We start from the raw sequence: 17,487 nt of genomic DNA, 5'->3' as shown, positions 1-17,487 counted from the left end.
ATCAAGCAGTTTTAGGATGCCTCAGTATATCCAGCGTGTGTAAAAATTAGCGTTTTTTCTTATTTGTTCGGGCAGCTCCATGTTCATTCGATCGTTTTGCCTTTTGCAGCTCCTGAATGAACTGAGTGTTGTGGAGGCGGAGCTGCTCCTGAAGTCCTCCAGCCTGGCAGGAAGCTACACGACAGGACTGTGTGTCTGCATTGTGGCTGTTCTCAGGCGCTACCACAGCTGTCTGATCCTGAACCCCGACCAGACAGCCCAGGTGTTTGAAGGGTTGGTATATCCTAAAATGTGTAAGGTGGCTTTTTTAAAGAAGCCTTATTTTGAAATAATAACTGAATAGAAGAACAAAGACCTTCCTATATCCCCTGTTCATAGATTTAACAATAGAATGTGTATTTGTGATAAAGTTTTATGGTGTCTTTAAACAAAAAATAGTACTGTTTGTTTCATAAAAAGATGCATAGTTAAAGAAGGCTTGTGCCAGAAAGCGTTTATCAGAACGGTGATAAAAGCGTAGAAAGCCTGCCTGCCTACTTCTCTCTCCCTAGTTACTGTCATCTCTGCTGACCAGAATTCTGAATTATTATGATTGGTGAATATGCGGTTGCTTCATTGTTCACGTAATTTCAGTTTCTATTTGGAGAATCTAGCTCCAAATAAGCTTTGAACACATACCATCTTACAGATTTCTTTTCAATTTCATTTCTTTTATAAATTAAAGGAAAATTTTGATGAGTTAATCTAGAATAAATGACTTTTTGATTCTTAGTCTTTTTCAGTTTGGATGAATTGTAGGCTAAGGTTTTCTCTTCTACCATTAGAGAAGTTGGGCTAAGTAATTACATCACTACCATTAGAGGCTGAAATTACTGGCACCAGAGAAATATAATGAGCTGTCAAAACACTTATTCTGAGCTCTGTTTTGTCCACTGCAAACTTCTTTCTCCGGGCTTTATGTATATGTTCTTTAAAGAAAGGCTACCTCTTTTTTTCCCATTTTTCCTAATGGGCTCAAAAGACAAACATGGGGTTCTTTGGTTTCACAGTGCTTTTTATTGGTAATCCAGCACATGTAATCTATCTATTTTAGAGTGGCATCTATTTAACAGCAGCTTTTGGAGGAAAGAGGAAATGCTACCACATTAATTCTACACATAGCTTTTTTAATTTGTAACTATTCTTTGAAGTCTTAAAGATGTTTCTGTAATAACATATAAATTAAAAAAAAAAAACAGAACAAAGTAAATCCAATTATTGTTACATTCAGTTCATGTAAGAGGCTGTCTCTTAACTACATATGCTTTTCTTTAACTGCATTTCCCAAGATGAAAATTTTCACTTTAAAGTTAAAGTACATTTTGGACTAGATTTTAGGCTAAAGTAGAATTTTTGCTTTTCGACTTTTGCTAGCATTGAACTTGATATAAGTATTTCTGTGCCTCTTCTCTATTTGCAGCCATCCTCACCTAATAAATACTATCTTATCACTTGAAGACACCTGATTTAATATCTTCTTAATCTTTGCTTCAAGTTTGTCTCTCCTATTCTGGCCTCTTTCTTCAATTTTTTCTCTGTGACCAGCGTCAGCAGAATTTTTTTTCTCTGTTGAGCCAGTTAAATATTTTAGCCTTGATGAACCGTAAGTTTTCTCTTCTTATAAGAGAAAAGCCACAGATAATAAACACTTAGATTATTACTAAGTGGCATCTGAAACATCCCTGATATTCTTAAATGTAAAAAATAGCTACCTTAGAATCCAGAAAATATAGAACTGTTTTACAGCCCTCAACTACCCTGTGGAGTTGAATAATTAGTACCATTTTCCAAGTCAAGAAACTGACACTCAGGCCTGTTAATTGGAGTGGCTGGTGAAGTGTTGTACCCAGCATCTCATAGCTAATAAATCTGCCAGATTCCTGAAACAGTTAGCAATCATTTATGCAGCCCATTCATACTGTTTGATTTACACCATGCTTTTTAAACTGTGAATGGAAATGCCCTAATTGGTCATGAAATGAAAATAATTCTTTTTCACAAGTGCTTTTTTTTTCCCTTTATTTTGAAATTATGTCATTATCATTCATTTTGATATTTTAAATTTGTGTTCTATTAAATGTTTATAAAATCATGTTTGATATTCACTTTGTGTTTGTTTTTTTATCATATATAGTAAAGATAAGTACTTTTCCCCAAACTCTTATTCTGGGTTGGGTTTTTTTTTTTTTTTTTTTGGGGTACTTATATAAACATACTGGATCTCGATGTGAAATATTTTGTTACTTCTAGGAAGTCGAGGGAACACTGACTTTGATAGAGTAAATGCCTGGCAATCTTTCAATACCTGTTTGTTTTCTTCAATCACAAAATAATTCTTTGCTTTTTCAAGGTATGCCTGGAGCTATTTTGGTTTTTATAGGTAACAACTGAAGCACCTACTTTTCTTCTTAACTTTGGGACACTTTTGATGCAACTGACAGCCATTTTCAGTAGTCTGCATCGGCTGCTGTCAGTTCACAGGCTTGGGATACTACATGCTTATTTCTTTGCATGGTTTGCTAGTCCCACCTCTGATGTTGGGCTGGATTTCTTTCTGGATGTTGGCGCTTCTCTGTTTTGAAAGGCATTTCTCATTTACACCCGCAGAGAAAAAGCCCACAGCCTGGCAGACCCATTTCAGGGAACACTGCTCTTCTTCTGCTATTGCCAGCTGAACCACAGAGCTATCAGGGTTCTGCTGCTACCGGAGTGGGAATAACAAGTCCAAGTCTGTGTGAGCCTTCAAGTCACAGGTCTTGGGAAGGGTGCCCGGAGGTATTGCCTGTGATTCCAGTGTCCTTCTCAGCCTTGTCATCCCAGGCTTCCTCCCATCTTCTAAACAGCAGAGAAGGCTCTAGACTGGGCCTCTGGAGACCTGAGTTCTCTTTTAGGATCTGCTATAAACTAGCTCTTTGCCTTGTGGGCAAATTCCATTATCTTTCTGAGCCTCAGAGCCCTCTTTGTAAGATAAAGAAGGTGAATCAGATGATTTCTGAAACATGTTTCAGCTTTAATAATCTTGAGTCATACGTGACTCTGTTGTAGTAGTATTGAACCCTGTAATCAAATGCAGCGTGGCGGTGGAATCTGACTCTGAGAGTTGGATGGACCGCCAGGTGTCTATATGTGTCACGTGGAATTGTGTGCTGTATGAACTGTGGCCCGAGAGGCCATCTTCCTGATCTGCTAAACTGGAGTAGTAAACGCTTCTTCCGAAGTGCGAGTGTCATATCACCAAAAAGAAGGAGTTTGGAATTCTTAATTAAGATTAACTAAAGTTGTCTCTAGTTTGGATAAAGAAGGAGAATGTGACCTCAAACCATGAATTTGTCAGTTTCATGCCTGAACCAGCTTATGGTCTTAAAATTGAACTTATCAAACTTACTGATATGAAGAAATTGCTCCTTTATAAAGTGGGCATGGGGTCCTTTGCATATTTCCTGAATTTATCAGTCTTTTTACTCAAGAGAGATTCTCTGCTAAAAGTTTTATATCCTAGTACAGAAACTTTACTCATGGACTCCTCCCTATACATCTTCTGTATGGAGGAATTTCTTTCATTTCTTATTATTAATGGCATTTCTGAAGTTTTAAAAATACTTAGTGTTTCAATATCATAATAGAAAATGATATTTTATTCAGTTATTTACTTGCTATAATGATTAGTGTTAACGGTCTGATATGTTTTTTTCTTACTCAAAGTAATCAGGGACATATTCTCTAAAAGATTCAAGCAATAACATATATATTGACAAAGTATGTGTCTCATGTCCTTGTGTATTTTTCTCCTTAGATTGTGTGGTGTGGTAAAGCATGTTGTGAACCCCTCAGAATGTTCTTCCCCTGAAAGATGCATCTTAGCCTACCTCTACGATCTCTACGTGTCATGTAGCCACCTCAGAAGTAAATTTGGAGACCTCTTCAGGTGGGTAGAAGAAAGTCAAAAGAATAAGAATAGGTTTATGCCCCCCGCCCCGCTTTTTTTTTTTTTTTCCTGTGGGCCAACCAATATTGTCATCCTTTTTAATAATGAGAAATAATCCTAATTATATCTGCCAGAATTCCTGTTGAAGTACATTTCATTGTACCTGTAACTTCCTATTCCAAATTACTATGCATGTTTAACTCTGATTGCAATATTGGTAGAATAGAAAACATTCTGTATTTTGCAGTTGCTATTACCTCACTTAGAAAATTGTTTCCCCATCGTTTGCATACTTCCTTTCTCCCTGCGTTTATTTCTTTGACTCCTTTTCTTTCCTACTTGAAATAGCATTTCTGGCTCCTTGTCATTCTTTGCAGTTTAGCACTTGTAGCCCCAACAGATGGACAGGTGCTGGAAACTCCTTACTTACTTAATGTTGTTTGAGGAAGTTTAGATGATTAATTAGATGATTAGATGATTGGTGGAGGGAAGGAAATGGTAATAGCTGACAAAATAAATTTGGAATTGAGAATCAGGCAAGGAAAGAATAGTCAGTTATGATTTTCTTCACTCTCTTGTACCTTGCATCCAGTTTGTATGTAAATCTGAGAAACTGTCTTCCAGGTACATCTAGAACCTGATCTCTCTGTATTGCTTTGCCACTCCCACCATGCTCATCTCTTGGTTGGACCATCGCATTTTCCTTCTAACTGCTTACTTGGCTTGCATCCTTGATTCTCCTAAGAGTATTCTCAACACGTCTTCAAAAATCACCCTTTTGAAACAAGAATAACTTGACATATACTAGTGGCTTCTTATCTACTCAGAATAGAATTCAAAATCCTTCAGGATCTACTGGATCCAGCCCTGTCTTCTCTTTCTCTCTGTTCAGATTAACCACATGGACCTCCCTATGGGTCTCCAAACATTCTAAACACACTCCCATCTTAGAGCTTTGGCACTTGGCTGTTACCGCTCTTGCAAAGTTTTCCTGCAGTTACTTGCTCACTCCCACAGTTTATTCAGGGCTCTGTCTCTCTGATCAGCCTCTTTGAAGTAGGACAGCCCTTGCCCCCACTCTCTGTCATTCACTGAGCTTAGCATGATTCCCCCTCCCCACTTCATACATTATACACTTATTTATGGCCTGGCTCCTTTCTAGAATATAAGCTTCTTGAGAGCAGAAGCTTTATGTTTTCTTCATTGCTCTATCCCAGTACCTTGGAAGAGTATCTGGCTCATAGTAGGCACTGCAGAAAAAAAAAAAAATCTATTTAAAGAATGATCTATACCAAAAACAATATCTGTGATATTTTTAATGGTACTGATAGTATGTGAAAGTATGTCTTTATGAACTGAATTAGGTTTAAAAATAATCCCTTATGAAATATTAATATTTTCCCCCAGAAATAATGGAAAAACCCATGTTCTTCTGTTACTTTGCAGAGAGCTTTCAGTTTACAGTTTTCAGAGAGTTTTCTCATAGATGACTGGGTTCTTGCAACAGCCCTGTATGTTTCTCAAGAAAGCCACAGTGTTTGACCGCTAATGCTCCTGCAGGGTAGTAAAGCATGTTAAGAGAGTTAATTCAAGTATTGCACTCTGGCTGTGCAGAAACTTAGGAGACCAACAATGAACTGAGGGGCTGCTTAGCATTAGCAATTAAAGACATGGAAGAAAATGGCAATTCTCTTGGAATACCTTCAAGTCAAGTGTTATTTGTAGTCTAGGATTAAGAAAATGGTTGAAGAAAAGCTAGATGTTCAGAGAGATGTCTATTAATATATTACTAAACCAGTTTGAATGATTCGATCTGAAACATCATCTATAATGTGTATAAGTGTAATATTTGAATGAAATAGATCACTAATCACATCTACTTATGACTGAGCAGGCTTCCCTGGTGGCTCAGACGAGTAAAAAAAGTGCCTGCCAGTGCAGGAGACATTGGTTTGATCCCTACATTGGGAAGATAACCTGGAGAAGGGCATGGCAACCCACTCCAGTTTCTTGCCTGGAGAACCCCATAAACAGAGGAGCCTGGTGGGCTACAGTCTGAGAGGTCAAAAAGAGTCAGACATGGACGGAGCAGGTAACATTCACTATGACCGAGCTGCTGCTGTGTGCCAAGGGCTTTGCTGGGTTGTTTTCATCAAGATCTTTAATCCTCCTAACAGCCCCAGGAAGTAGAAGTAATTTTTCCTATCAATAAATGATTATTCTTCATCGTAAATTAATAAATGATGAAACCCACATTTGAATATAAGTCATTTTGGCCTTGAGCTATGTGTTGCGTTCATTATTGTATCAGGTTTTTATGATGCATACAGCTTCAGAAGGAAATGAGAGTTTTTATTTGTTTGTTAACTGCATATACTCCTGAAACAGAGAGTGCTAAGAATTTGACAGTGACCTTGATGGCAGCTAATGTTTCATTAAAACCTAGAACTCATTTGTAAAGAGTGTAATAAGTGAAATAGGAAGGTTCAAAATGAAGGGTGAGGAGACTCAGCATGAACCACAAAGTTCAGGAAAATTATAAGTGGAGGCAGGAGCGCATCAACTTGAAAGAAGTCCCAGAGAAGTGAGGCTAACTCATAAAAAAATGCAGAAAGAAAAGCAGAGATTTTTTGCTTTCTAAAGACATACTTGGGTAGATTGTTAGAATTAAGTGGAAAGTTGAAAAAAGATACTGCTTTGCTATTTGCAGAACTCTGTTTCCTTAACACTCGGAATACTGGGAGGTAGAGGAAACCAGGGACTGATACTAGGAAGGGGACCAGCAGAGAGAAAAATTGGTTTTTATTTCCTTTTTAGTGGAGAGGTAAAGCAAATTTAGAACTATTGCTAAGTGAGAATGTTTGAAAGTTGAGTGGAAAGCATGGCAAGGGTTTAGACAGGGAAAAGAGAGATTTTAAACGTGCTTGGAGGACTTGTCTAGTGGTCCATTGGTTAAGAACCCACCTTCCAATCCTGTGGACATGGGTTTGGTCCCTGGTCAGGAAAGATTCCACATGACGTGAAGCAACTAAGCCCATGCGAGCCACAACTACTGAAGCCCACACGCCCAGAGCTTGTGCTCTGCAGCAAGAAAAGCTACCACAATGAGAAGCCTGAACACCACAACTCGAGAGGAGCCCCTGCCTGCCACAATTAGAGCAACCCTTCCTGCAGCAGTGCAGAGCCAGCGCAGCCATAAATAACCCCATTTTAAAGTTAAATGAATAAAAGCTCTGGGAACTATTTAATATTTGTCATTTTGAACAGGTCATGAATTCAGGTTGCAAACTTATATCCTTCAGCAACCACTGAGAAGCATGTATATAAGTTGTCTGCAAAGAAAAAGCATGTAGAAAGTTGTATTTGCTACCATTTAGTGGGTGGCTTTAGTCCTCCCTCTTGGCCCAATACTTTCCAAGCCTATCTGGGACTTAGTTTTACCTGGGACAGTTTTTTGTTTGTTTGTTTGTTTGTTTAAAGCATACAGATTCCATACACCTAACAGTGAGGTCCACAAGTCTTTTAATTTTTACAAATTCCCGAAGGTGATTGTGAAGGAGAAAATCTGAAGTCACATTTTGGTAAACACTGAACTGAGCAATCTCTGTTTTCTGGAAGCAGTTGTCAGTGGTAACAGTTTAGGATAAAGAGTGTATGCTGCTGCTGCGGCTGCTAAGTCACTCAGTCAATTCTGACTCTGTGTGACCCCATAGATGGCAGCCTGCCAGGCTCCCCGTCCCTGGGATTCTCGAGGCAAGAACACTGGACTGGGTTGCCATTTCCTTCTCCAAAGCGTGAAAGTGAAAAGTGAAAGTGAAGTCGCTCAGTTGTGTCTGACGCTTTGTGACCCCATGGACTACAGCCTACCAGGCTCCTCTGTCCATGGGATTTTCAAGGCAAGAGTACCGGAGTGGTTTGCCAGAGCCTTCTCCAAAAGAGTCTATAGATCTTTTCATTTGTGAGGAAATCATTCCTGGCTACTATTTTTATAGGTGCATAAAACTAGGGCATGTCACCTTGATCACAAATAAATTCACTGAAATTTAAATAGAAAAAATTTTCTGTTGCTTAAAATAGCTCTTTTATAGAGAAGATGAAATGTTGTTTATGGACTTGGTATCCACAGCAAGTGGGCAAGGACAGCAATGTGCACTTGGGGTCTGAGCTCCGAAATCAGGTCATCCTTCAGCCGTAGCTGCAGAGCAAGATTTGAGAGGATGATTTCTAATTCTCTTATACACTTACACAATATATTCTATATATTATTCTGTATAATTCTGAATATTGTAAACCAGGTTCTTAAAACACCCTAGATGCCACGGAGAAGCACAACATGATACATTTTTAGGAACAGTATAATGGTTTCCCTACTCTCATAGACTTTGTATATTATCCGTATCCGCCTTCCTAGAATTTAAACTCCTTGAAGGCAGGGAGTGAACTCTTCTTTCCTAGTTAGGCATGACACATGAACCTCGCTGGATATTCCGAATGGAGAGGAATAGTTTTACAGGATGCATGATTAGGGTAAAAACACCAAGTTATTGCGGGTGTGTAATCCAATCCATTTTTATTAGTCTTAAGTTATAACACTCACTATTCAGAAAAGTTGTTGGACGTGTTAGTAGATGATTTTATTTTTAAAGCATGTAAAATGTAGAAACGACCTTTAAGTTAAAATTAGTACCCAAATGTCTTATTTTTGTTTTGTTCCTCTACCCAATTAGTAACTGTTTAGGAGCTAGAACATTCTAGGCAATGTGTCCAATGCTTATTATTGGGAAGTTGGAATCAAGAATCCATAATGTGAGCTTTCTCTAGGAATACTTTACAGTTGCCATTTAATCTGTCCTTAAATGAAGTCATTTTCTAGTTATTGTAGTTTTGTTTTGTCTTTTAACTCTTCTTCTTCTAACCTCAGTAGTGCCTGTTCAAAAGTAAAGCAAACCATATATAATAATGTGATTCCTGCAAATTCTAACTTGCGATGGGATCCGGACTTCATGATGGATTTTATTGAGAATCCCTCGGCCCGTAGCATCAACTACTCAGTGCTGGGCAAGATCCTCAGTGACAACGCAGCCAATCGCTACAGCTTTGTCTGTAACACTCTCATGAATGTATGTATGGGTCATCAGGATGCTGGAAGGTGAGCTGGGCTTTTTGATTAAACGCAGTTGTTACACGATTGCTACTTTGAAATTCAGATCTTTAATTTGAGACATTCGGCTTTGTTTTTTAAATCTTATTTTGTAACTGAGTTTACTTCAGCTCTATTCTGGCTGCTTTTCTTAACCTGGCTTATTGCTCTGACATAAGATGCTCTAGATACAGTCCATCAGTTGTCTGATCCGTTTTCAAAAACATATATGACAAAAATACCAATGAAAAATACACATAATTTTGGAAATGTTGGATTTAGGTCTTCTTTTTACTTTTTAAAATGTTTTTTAAAGGCATGAATTCATAGGTCAGATTTGTTTACAGAACTAAAAATATGTTAATTGCTATCTGTACTGGTTATTGTTTGTTGCTAGACAGCATTAAATATTAGAAAACATGTGAAGACATTTCCTTTCTCTTCTGTCCTGTATTCTAGTAGGTAGTTTGTCAAGTGGATTTTTATTATATCCTTGAATCTAAGAAATGAATCCCATGTTCGATGATACTGAAATTATATGTTCGTTGAGTTTATCCTGTACGAGTATTTGTCTTTTGTTACTTCCTCCTATGTTCTTTTTCTTCTTTGTAGGATTAATGACATAGCCAATTTCTCCTCCGAGCTGACGGCCTGCTGCACTGTTCTCAGTTCAGAATGGCTGGGGGTCCTGAAGGCTCTTTGTTGTTCTTCAAATCACGTGTGGGGGTTTAATGATGTTCTTTGCACTGTAGATGTAAGTTTCCTGTTGCATTTAAAAACTCAGCTGTGCAACTAAATATTCAATTAGTAATTTTTTTTAGTTGACTCAACTCTTAAGTGAAATAATATAAATTGTTTTCTTCTCTCTCTGTAGAAGTGATAAACCAGAGTGTGATTGCCAAGGATAAGTAAATGAAAAAAACCCAAAAAAACCCCAAAAAACTTAAATAGCTTAATTTAGAGTGGAGATGCCAGGAGTCTCCTTCTTTGTTAGCTGAGACTTCTTGTCTGTGGTCTCCTCAGAGTAGTCTGTTCATAGTTTACTAAGTGCCTTGGGTCCTTCATGGTGCAGGGCATAACTTAACTAAAGCAGTTTGCATTCTGAAGTCAGCCAGTTTGTTTTCTTAAGGTGAGAAAAACTCTCCTTAGAGTATTGGTTCTGTTGTGTGGGATTAGGATGTCCAGGCTCAGGTTTGTAGAGCTGTCCAGTCTTTCTTAGTGACTGTGTCTGAAAGTTTTTGAAGAGATGTCCGTTATAAAGTAACACATATTTTCTCAACTATCACATTGCATCAGTGTGCGAATTTCTTAAAAATCCATCTTGATTCTTTATTTCTGCTTGTCACTTCCATCACTTCTTGCAGTAAATCATGTTACATATTAGTGTATCTCATATATAGAAGAACTGTATACATTATAAAACCTGCCTCTCAGTTAAAGTTTTATTTCCTAGTTCTGGTGACTCAAGACCACGTGGGCAATCCTACTCTATCCTGTGGGCACCTAAGATGTAAAAACTCATATCTGTGACCTACTCTTCCAGACAGCAAAGACCCAAATTTCTGTCTTTAACATAGGTCCTTAATCGTTCAGTTGTTTTGTTGCACTTTACCTCTGCTTGTTTCCTCATCTGTAAAGTTGGAATTTAATAGTATGAACCTCTAGGTGCTGTACTCTTTCTCTGTAAATCTCTAACCATAGTTTTTGACTTACAGGACAACTTAATGTGGAGGCTGCCATTACAGTTGTTTTTCTTATTATTTTCTGCCAAAGTCTTGTGAGATCTGTAAAGGGTAGAAGTTTCACTCTGAATGAATGATTTTTTTTCTCCTCTGATTCTCCTCTTTCTTTCATTTTCTCCCTCACTCATCTTCACTCTTCTTTAAATTTAGGTGTTGATGATAATTTTCACAGTTGTTTTTAAAACTAATTTAATTATCTTATAAAATTAAGATTAGTTATTCCTGAAACACCAAAACACTCACAAGGCTTGTTTTTCAGTTAGAGAACCTCCTTGTTTTCCATTGCTTCTAATGGTCTTACCCTTCAATATCCGATTATACTGCATTCTGCCAAAAAGACTTATTTATGTTATATCACTTGGAGATATCTTCATTTTGCTGTTTTATTGTTTGGTTTCTCAGTTACATGTACTCAAGGTACAGCTTAGAACTGTCTTAAAGCTTTGCGATATGGGTGAACCTCTTTCTTTGTCTTAAAAAATAGAAAAAAGCCCAGAGGGTAATAACTCATAAGTGATTTCCCTCTACTGGTTCCTTTTGGGATTTGAGATCTAATTGGTGTTGCCTACTTTCTCTTAGATGTGAATCTTAAGATGTTATTCAAAAGGGTGTTAGGTATTAAAACATGTCAATGTTTTTCTTGAAGGTGAGTGACCTTTCATTCCATGATTCATTAGCTACTTTCATTGCTATTCTGATAGCACGACAGTGTTTCTCCCTGGAGGACGTCGTGCAACACGTCGCACTCCCCTCTCTCCTAGCCGCAGGTAAGGCTGCGTCCCAGAGCTGCCCTGGTTATTTGATTTGTGTCTTGGTGCTGTGGCCTCTCACAAGTGGAAGGAGTAACAGATTAGAATTTGAGCAGACATGCAGTGTGCAGTAATAAGTCATCAAGGTAGAGATGGTAGAATTATAATAATTGTTCCAAACAAAGTCACACTGATTTAAATGGAGAAGGTTGGAAACAGCTATCTTAGTACTTGTTTGTAAGAGAGCTCTCAGGTGTCTCAGAAAAGAAATAGCCAGTGCTTTACTTTTTACTGTAAGGAGCATTTATTTAAATTATTCCAGAAACTTCAGCTTACGAGAAATGCGGAAGATGTGTTCTTCAGTATGTTACAAAACTTGCTTTTAAAATCCTCCCTCCTAGCTTGCGGAGATGCGGATGCGGAGCCTGGGGCAAGAATGACATGCCGCCTACTGCTTCATCTCTTTCGAGCTCCCCAGGCCTGCCTGTTACCTCAAGCAACTGGTGAGATGACAGTTGAAATCTATCTGATGACGTTTTCATCTGGAGCTTTAGGTTTAACTTGACCAAGTAGGCTGTCCATTCTGCAATCTCTTTCCTGATTTTGGTGGGCTTGTTTCAAGGTGATGAAAGAAAGGGGTTGTCAGCTGTTGAGAAAGGTTGTCAGCGCCTTTCTTTTACGTAATATCAGGGTGTATTGAGAAACTCACATCAGGCATTAATAAACAATAAAATTACCTCTGCTCCTTGGCCAAGTCATGCTGGTGGGCAGTGTGATCCTCCAACATACTCTTGTTGGTTAAGAACCATACTCTAGCAGTTTAGGGCAGTGGCATTTCATTTATTCTTTTACTAAGGTGAAGGGAATAGGTAAAGAATTCCAGGGATTAGAATTTAGTGCAGTCTGTTCCTAAAGATCATTTCTATGAATGTGTGTGTGTGACATCAGCAGAAATGAATAAAAGTGCTACTGATTTTTTTTCGATGCATCTCTCTGAAGAGCAAAGCCATTGTCTTAATAATTAAAAAAAAAACACAAACAAACTAGTGGATACTGGCAGTGTCTCTTAGTGAATCCATGAAACGCCAATTAAAGCTAGCTAATAGCAATTAAGCGCCCACAACTTAACAATGAAAGGCTCTGCTGACTGTAAATGGTTACAAACAGTGGTTAATGATGATGATGAATCTGTTAAAGCTTTGTTGTTTTTCTTATAGGCAAACCTTTCCCCGGAATAAGATCATCTTGTGATCGACACCTCTTAGCTGCTGCTCACAACAGCATTGAAGTGGGAGCCGTGTTTGCTGTCTTAAAAGCAATTATGATGCTTGGTAAGAATATCCTGGCACTGAGCTTGGTTAATTACTAGAAACAGAGGCAAAATAATTTCTGTTCAGGTTTAACTCTCGTTAAAATTATTAGAAACTCATTTTTGTTTGTTTATTCTCTTGGAAAAATTAGTTGTTTTTTTCCAAGTTTATGTTCAGTTGGACTGCAAGACATCTGTCCCTTACTTACAATTCTGGGGGAATTTGAATACTTTTTTTCGTGTGACATTTTAGCTGCCCATAGGGTTGTTAGGATTTCATTTGTTGGCAGAAGTCACACTTTGTGATGAACTCTGTTGAACTGGTAATCTGTGTAAAGGTTTACATTTTGTGTTATATTCCTGGACTAGAATACAAGAAAATCTGGGTTTTAATCTTAGTTTTTCATTGCGATCCTGAAAAAGTTTCTGTCCATCTGCCTTAGTTTTTGTCATGCAGCAGGTGATAATTACAATGATATTGATACTGTTGATAAATCAGTATTGGATATCACACTTTTTCATTTAATTTATAATGTTGAAGACATCCCTACATCTTTAATTATATGTATTCTCTAGGAATAGTAGTACTGTCTTTTCTGTTCATTTACAGTGCAGTAGTTAAAACATTTTTATTCTGTAAATCATTCAGGATTTAAAGGATTGGGAAGGATTCTTGAATTCATACTGCCTAATTTCAACTTAAGGTACCCTCTTTTGGTCTTGACTAAACAAAAATTACCTCTTATGTTCCCAAGGAACTCCTTTTGGCTAGAACTGAATTTGCTAAGTTTAGATGAATTGTTTTAGGTGAGTTTTAAACGTGTTTTAGAATGTATCCTGTTCCTTTTATACCTCTCTTTAAGAAGTATTGGGGCTTCCCTGGTGGCTCAGATGGTAAAGAATCTGCCTGCAATGCAGGAGATCCAGGTTCGATCCCTGGGTCGGGACGATCCCTGGGTCGGGACGATCCCCTGGAGAAGGAAAAGGCAACCCACTCCAGTATTCTTGCCTGGAGAATCCCATGGACAGAGAAGACTGGTGGCCTACAGTTCATGGGGTTGCAAAGAGTCAGACACAACTGAGCAAACAACACTTAAGTATTATCTGGTGATGATGAGGGTAGGTAACAAGAGTTTTCATCAAACAAACTATTTAAAGTTCACCTTAACACATGCACGCGCGCGCACGCACGCACGCACGCATGCACACACACACACACACACACACACACACCTATTGAAATGCCCAGGGATTTTGTATTTGTAATGGAAAGGTAGAGCCATATGGAGGGCCACAGCCTCTCCTCTGAGCTCTTAGTATACTATACTGCCAACATTAAATGCTCATTTCAGTAAGATTTTTCTACTTTTAATATGTTTGAAAGGAAAGCTGGCCAGTCAGTTCTATTTAATAAATAAATATAGGGACTAAGCAATCAAGGACTGACTTTTTTTTACTGGTATTTCTAATGCCCATCAGGGAAAGATTTTCCATTAGCTAATGTTGAAAGTGTGAATGCATGTGTGATAGACATTTGCAGAAACTAAAATGTGTACCATAAAAACATGATATTTAATGGTTTAATTCCAAGTATAATTTGCCAACCTCTTTAAGTATACATATTTTAATATCAGTGCCCACCAGTTTATCTCATGGCCTTTCCTTGACCTTTTTAATTGGCCCCAGTTCTTGGTGGATTCTACATCTTCCTACGTAATAGAGGGTTCTTTAGGTCTGAGAAGTCAGGATGAGGTTTGTTGAATGTCAACAGACCCTTGGACCAGGCAGGCACTGAACACTGTGTCTGTTCTATTGTCTCTGCTGTTGCAGAAGCTTCTAGCACAGCCTTCCTGACCTTCTCAGTCATCCTAACATCTAAATTGAATAAGGATTGCCTAGACTAGGGCTGGCAGTGGTGTTTCCTTGTTTTTGCGGTTTTATTTACCTCACTGTGTTCTTATCACAGTGTTCTCTCAAGTCCTGTCCACTAGGATTTATTTTGAGTTAGGGAGATAGGACTGTTTTATGGAATTCAATTTCTATTTTCTCTAGTAGTTTAAGGTGTGGAAACAGTTGTTTATAGGGCTTCCCTGGTGGCTCAGTGGTAAAGAACACTCCTGCCAACTCAGGGGACGTGGATTCTACCCCTGGGTCAGAAAGATTCCCTGGAATGGGAAATGGCAACCCACTTTAGTATTCTTGCCTGGAGAATTCCATGGATGGAGGAGCCTGCCAGGCTACAGTCTGTGGGGTTGCAAAGAGTCAGACATGACAGAGCATGCATGCCCAGGATATTTATGGGCTTCCCTGGGGGCTCAGTGGTAAAGAATCTGCCTGACAATGCAGGAGACTCGGGTTCAGTCCCTGAGTCGTGAAGATCCCCTGGAGAAGTAAATGGCAACCCACTCCAGTATTCTTGCTAGGGAAATCCTATGGAGAGTGGAGCCTGGTGGGCTATAGTACATGGGGTCGCAGAGTTGGACACAACTTAGTGACTAAATAACAATAGCAACAGTAGTTGTTTATATCTTTTAAGTTTGGAAATAGCATGCTAAATGTTGGTACATGTAGAATTCAGTCTTTGTTCCAGCTTTTGAAGAGCTTTGCTGAATTAAATAAATGCCTATGAGTGAAGTGAACTTGGTGCTTTTTTGCATAAATATTTGAATGAGAAATGTATAATATGTGATAAGATACTGAGTTGAAATGTATTATGTGTTCCTCCCTCCCCTCAAGATTTTTTAAGTAAACATTTACTAAGCGATTCTGATTTTTAAAATTCAGCAAAGTCAAAAGTTTTTCTTGACTGACTTAAGGGTTTTAAAAGGCTTTTTGCACTGACCTGGGGTTGGTTTCCCTTACAGTGAAATAGTGAGGGCTTTATCTAAACTCACCTATGGTTACAGGAATTTTTCCTGTTGAATGCTTGTGATCTTTGTGGGTAAATAGACAAGAGTTTGGAGACTCTGTTTCCATTTGGCTGTCTTTTTTTTTTTTTTTTAACCAAATTAAATTAATTTTTTACTTTTAAAATATGACAAATTTTTGTCTTTCATGGCTAGAGAATATTTCTTATTTCCAGCTATCAATAATTCTGCTCAGTTTTCCCCCCAGAACTTTGTTGTGAGGAAAACACTTTCCTGGAGCTTCATTTTACTAAGTATATGAGAGGCTGATCAGGTGAGGTTTTCTAATTTGGATGTTTACAAAGAGGAAAGTGAAAGACATGGGTTATTCAATGAATGCCCTATTTTCCAGGGCTTCCTTAGTATGCATTGCCCTTTTCCATTCCCAGGGAAATAAATCTCTCTTGTCAAGAAGTTGATAGTAAGGTGGGCTAAGGCAAAACTTTTCTCTTGACCTATGGATAGAAAATAAGTCATTCATTGTAAGAGAAGAAATGAAAAAGGGACATCTAGAAGGGTGAGTAACCCATTTTTTCCTTGTCTATATAAGTCAAATGAATTTGCATACATTTGTGCTTGAAATATTGGTGGAATCAATGTTCTGTGATTCTTAAGTGTGATTCATAATAGCCTTTCCAAGTTTGGTGAAAGTATACTTAATTCTATAAATGAAATAAAAAATGAGCCTTGAACTTTTTTTTCCCGTGTCTGATGGAACTTCTCAGCGTTCCTGTATTGATCCCTTCTCTTTGTTGCTGAACAACTTACTTTGCAATAATGATCCCATTCATGTATTTTAAATCTCTGAATGCTTGCCTCATTTATTTTCCAAATATTTGGCAATATTTTGAATTTCTATGATTTTGCTTTTGTGATTCTGTTATGTAGGAGATGCCAAAATTGGCAATAACAGTGTCAGCTCTTTAAAAAATGATGACTTCACCATGAGGGGTTTACGACGTGATGGGAATGCTGAGGATATCTGGACTGCCTCACAAAATTCAAAATCCTGTGGGAAAAGCATTTCCATAGAAACGGCCAATTTAAGAGAATATGCTAGATATGTACTGAGGACCATCTGTCAACAGGTATTTTTCAGGTTTAATTTGCCTTTAACTTTGAGTGTATTCTTGTTCTTTTGGAGAGAAAGACCCAATATTGTAGGAAACTTGTACGTAGATAGTCATCTTTTGCCTTCTCACTTTATTTTGAAATAATTTCAAATTTTCTGAAAAGTTGTAATAATTTATAAAGAAGCCCAGTATACCCTATACACAGATTCACTGATTTTTTAAATCTTACCATGTTTGCTTTATAATTTTATTTATGTGTATGTGAGTATGGTCTCATATACTTTTTACTTCTTATATTTTTACTTAAGCATTTGAGAGGAGATAGAATACATTGTCCTTTTTTACTTTTTAATATTTCAGCATTTATTAACATAACTAAATACAATTTTTAAAAGGAAGGAAATTTAGCATTGGTATCTTAAGTTTTTCTCACCTATAGGCCACATTTCAGTTTGGTCAGTTTTCCCAATAATCTTGGCTTTGTCTTTAGTTTCCTGGTGGTTAGTGTCAGATTATACCTTCCTCACCATGATACTGTAGAAGTATGTTATATTCTTCTCAGGTGATCACATCCAAAGGCGCCTGAGGCCCATCTGTACCTCAT

General features: G+C 37.9%; 2 protein-coding genes across 7 annotated transcripts in view; one reads left to right on the top strand and one right to left on the bottom strand.

Moving 5' to 3' along the window:
* MED12L (mediator complex subunit 12L) overlaps positions 1-17,487 on the top strand; it is a 361,426-nt gene that overhangs the window by 287,826 nt on the left and 56,113 nt on the right. For all 3 annotated transcript variants that reach the window (XM_069580602.1, XM_069580597.1, XM_069580588.1), the window contains 8 exons: positions 110-273; positions 3,833-3,964; positions 8,886-9,113; positions 9,717-9,858; positions 11,493-11,613; positions 11,997-12,098; positions 12,813-12,926; positions 16,699-16,898. In XM_069580602.1, the coding sequence (XP_069436703.1) occupies positions 110-273; positions 3,833-3,964; positions 8,886-9,113; positions 9,717-9,858; positions 11,493-11,613; positions 11,997-12,098; positions 12,813-12,926; positions 16,699-16,898 (1,203 nt within the window). The remainder of the gene's footprint in view (positions 1-109; positions 274-3,832; positions 3,965-8,885; positions 9,114-9,716; positions 9,859-11,492; positions 11,614-11,996; positions 12,099-12,812; positions 12,927-16,698; positions 16,899-17,487) is intronic.
* Positions 1-17,487, bottom strand: part of P2RY12 (purinergic receptor P2Y12) — a 49,090-nt gene that overhangs the window by 18,859 nt on the left and 12,744 nt on the right. The window lies entirely within an intron of this gene.

Source organism: Ovis canadensis, chromosome 1 (genome assembly GCF_042477335.2).
Source record: "Ovis canadensis isolate MfBH-ARS-UI-01 breed Bighorn chromosome 1, ARS-UI_OviCan_v2, whole genome shotgun sequence".
NCBI classification, from domain to species: Eukaryota; Metazoa; Chordata; class Mammalia; order Artiodactyla; family Bovidae; genus Ovis; species Ovis canadensis.
This window is presented reverse-complemented; position numbering and strand designations above follow the sequence as displayed.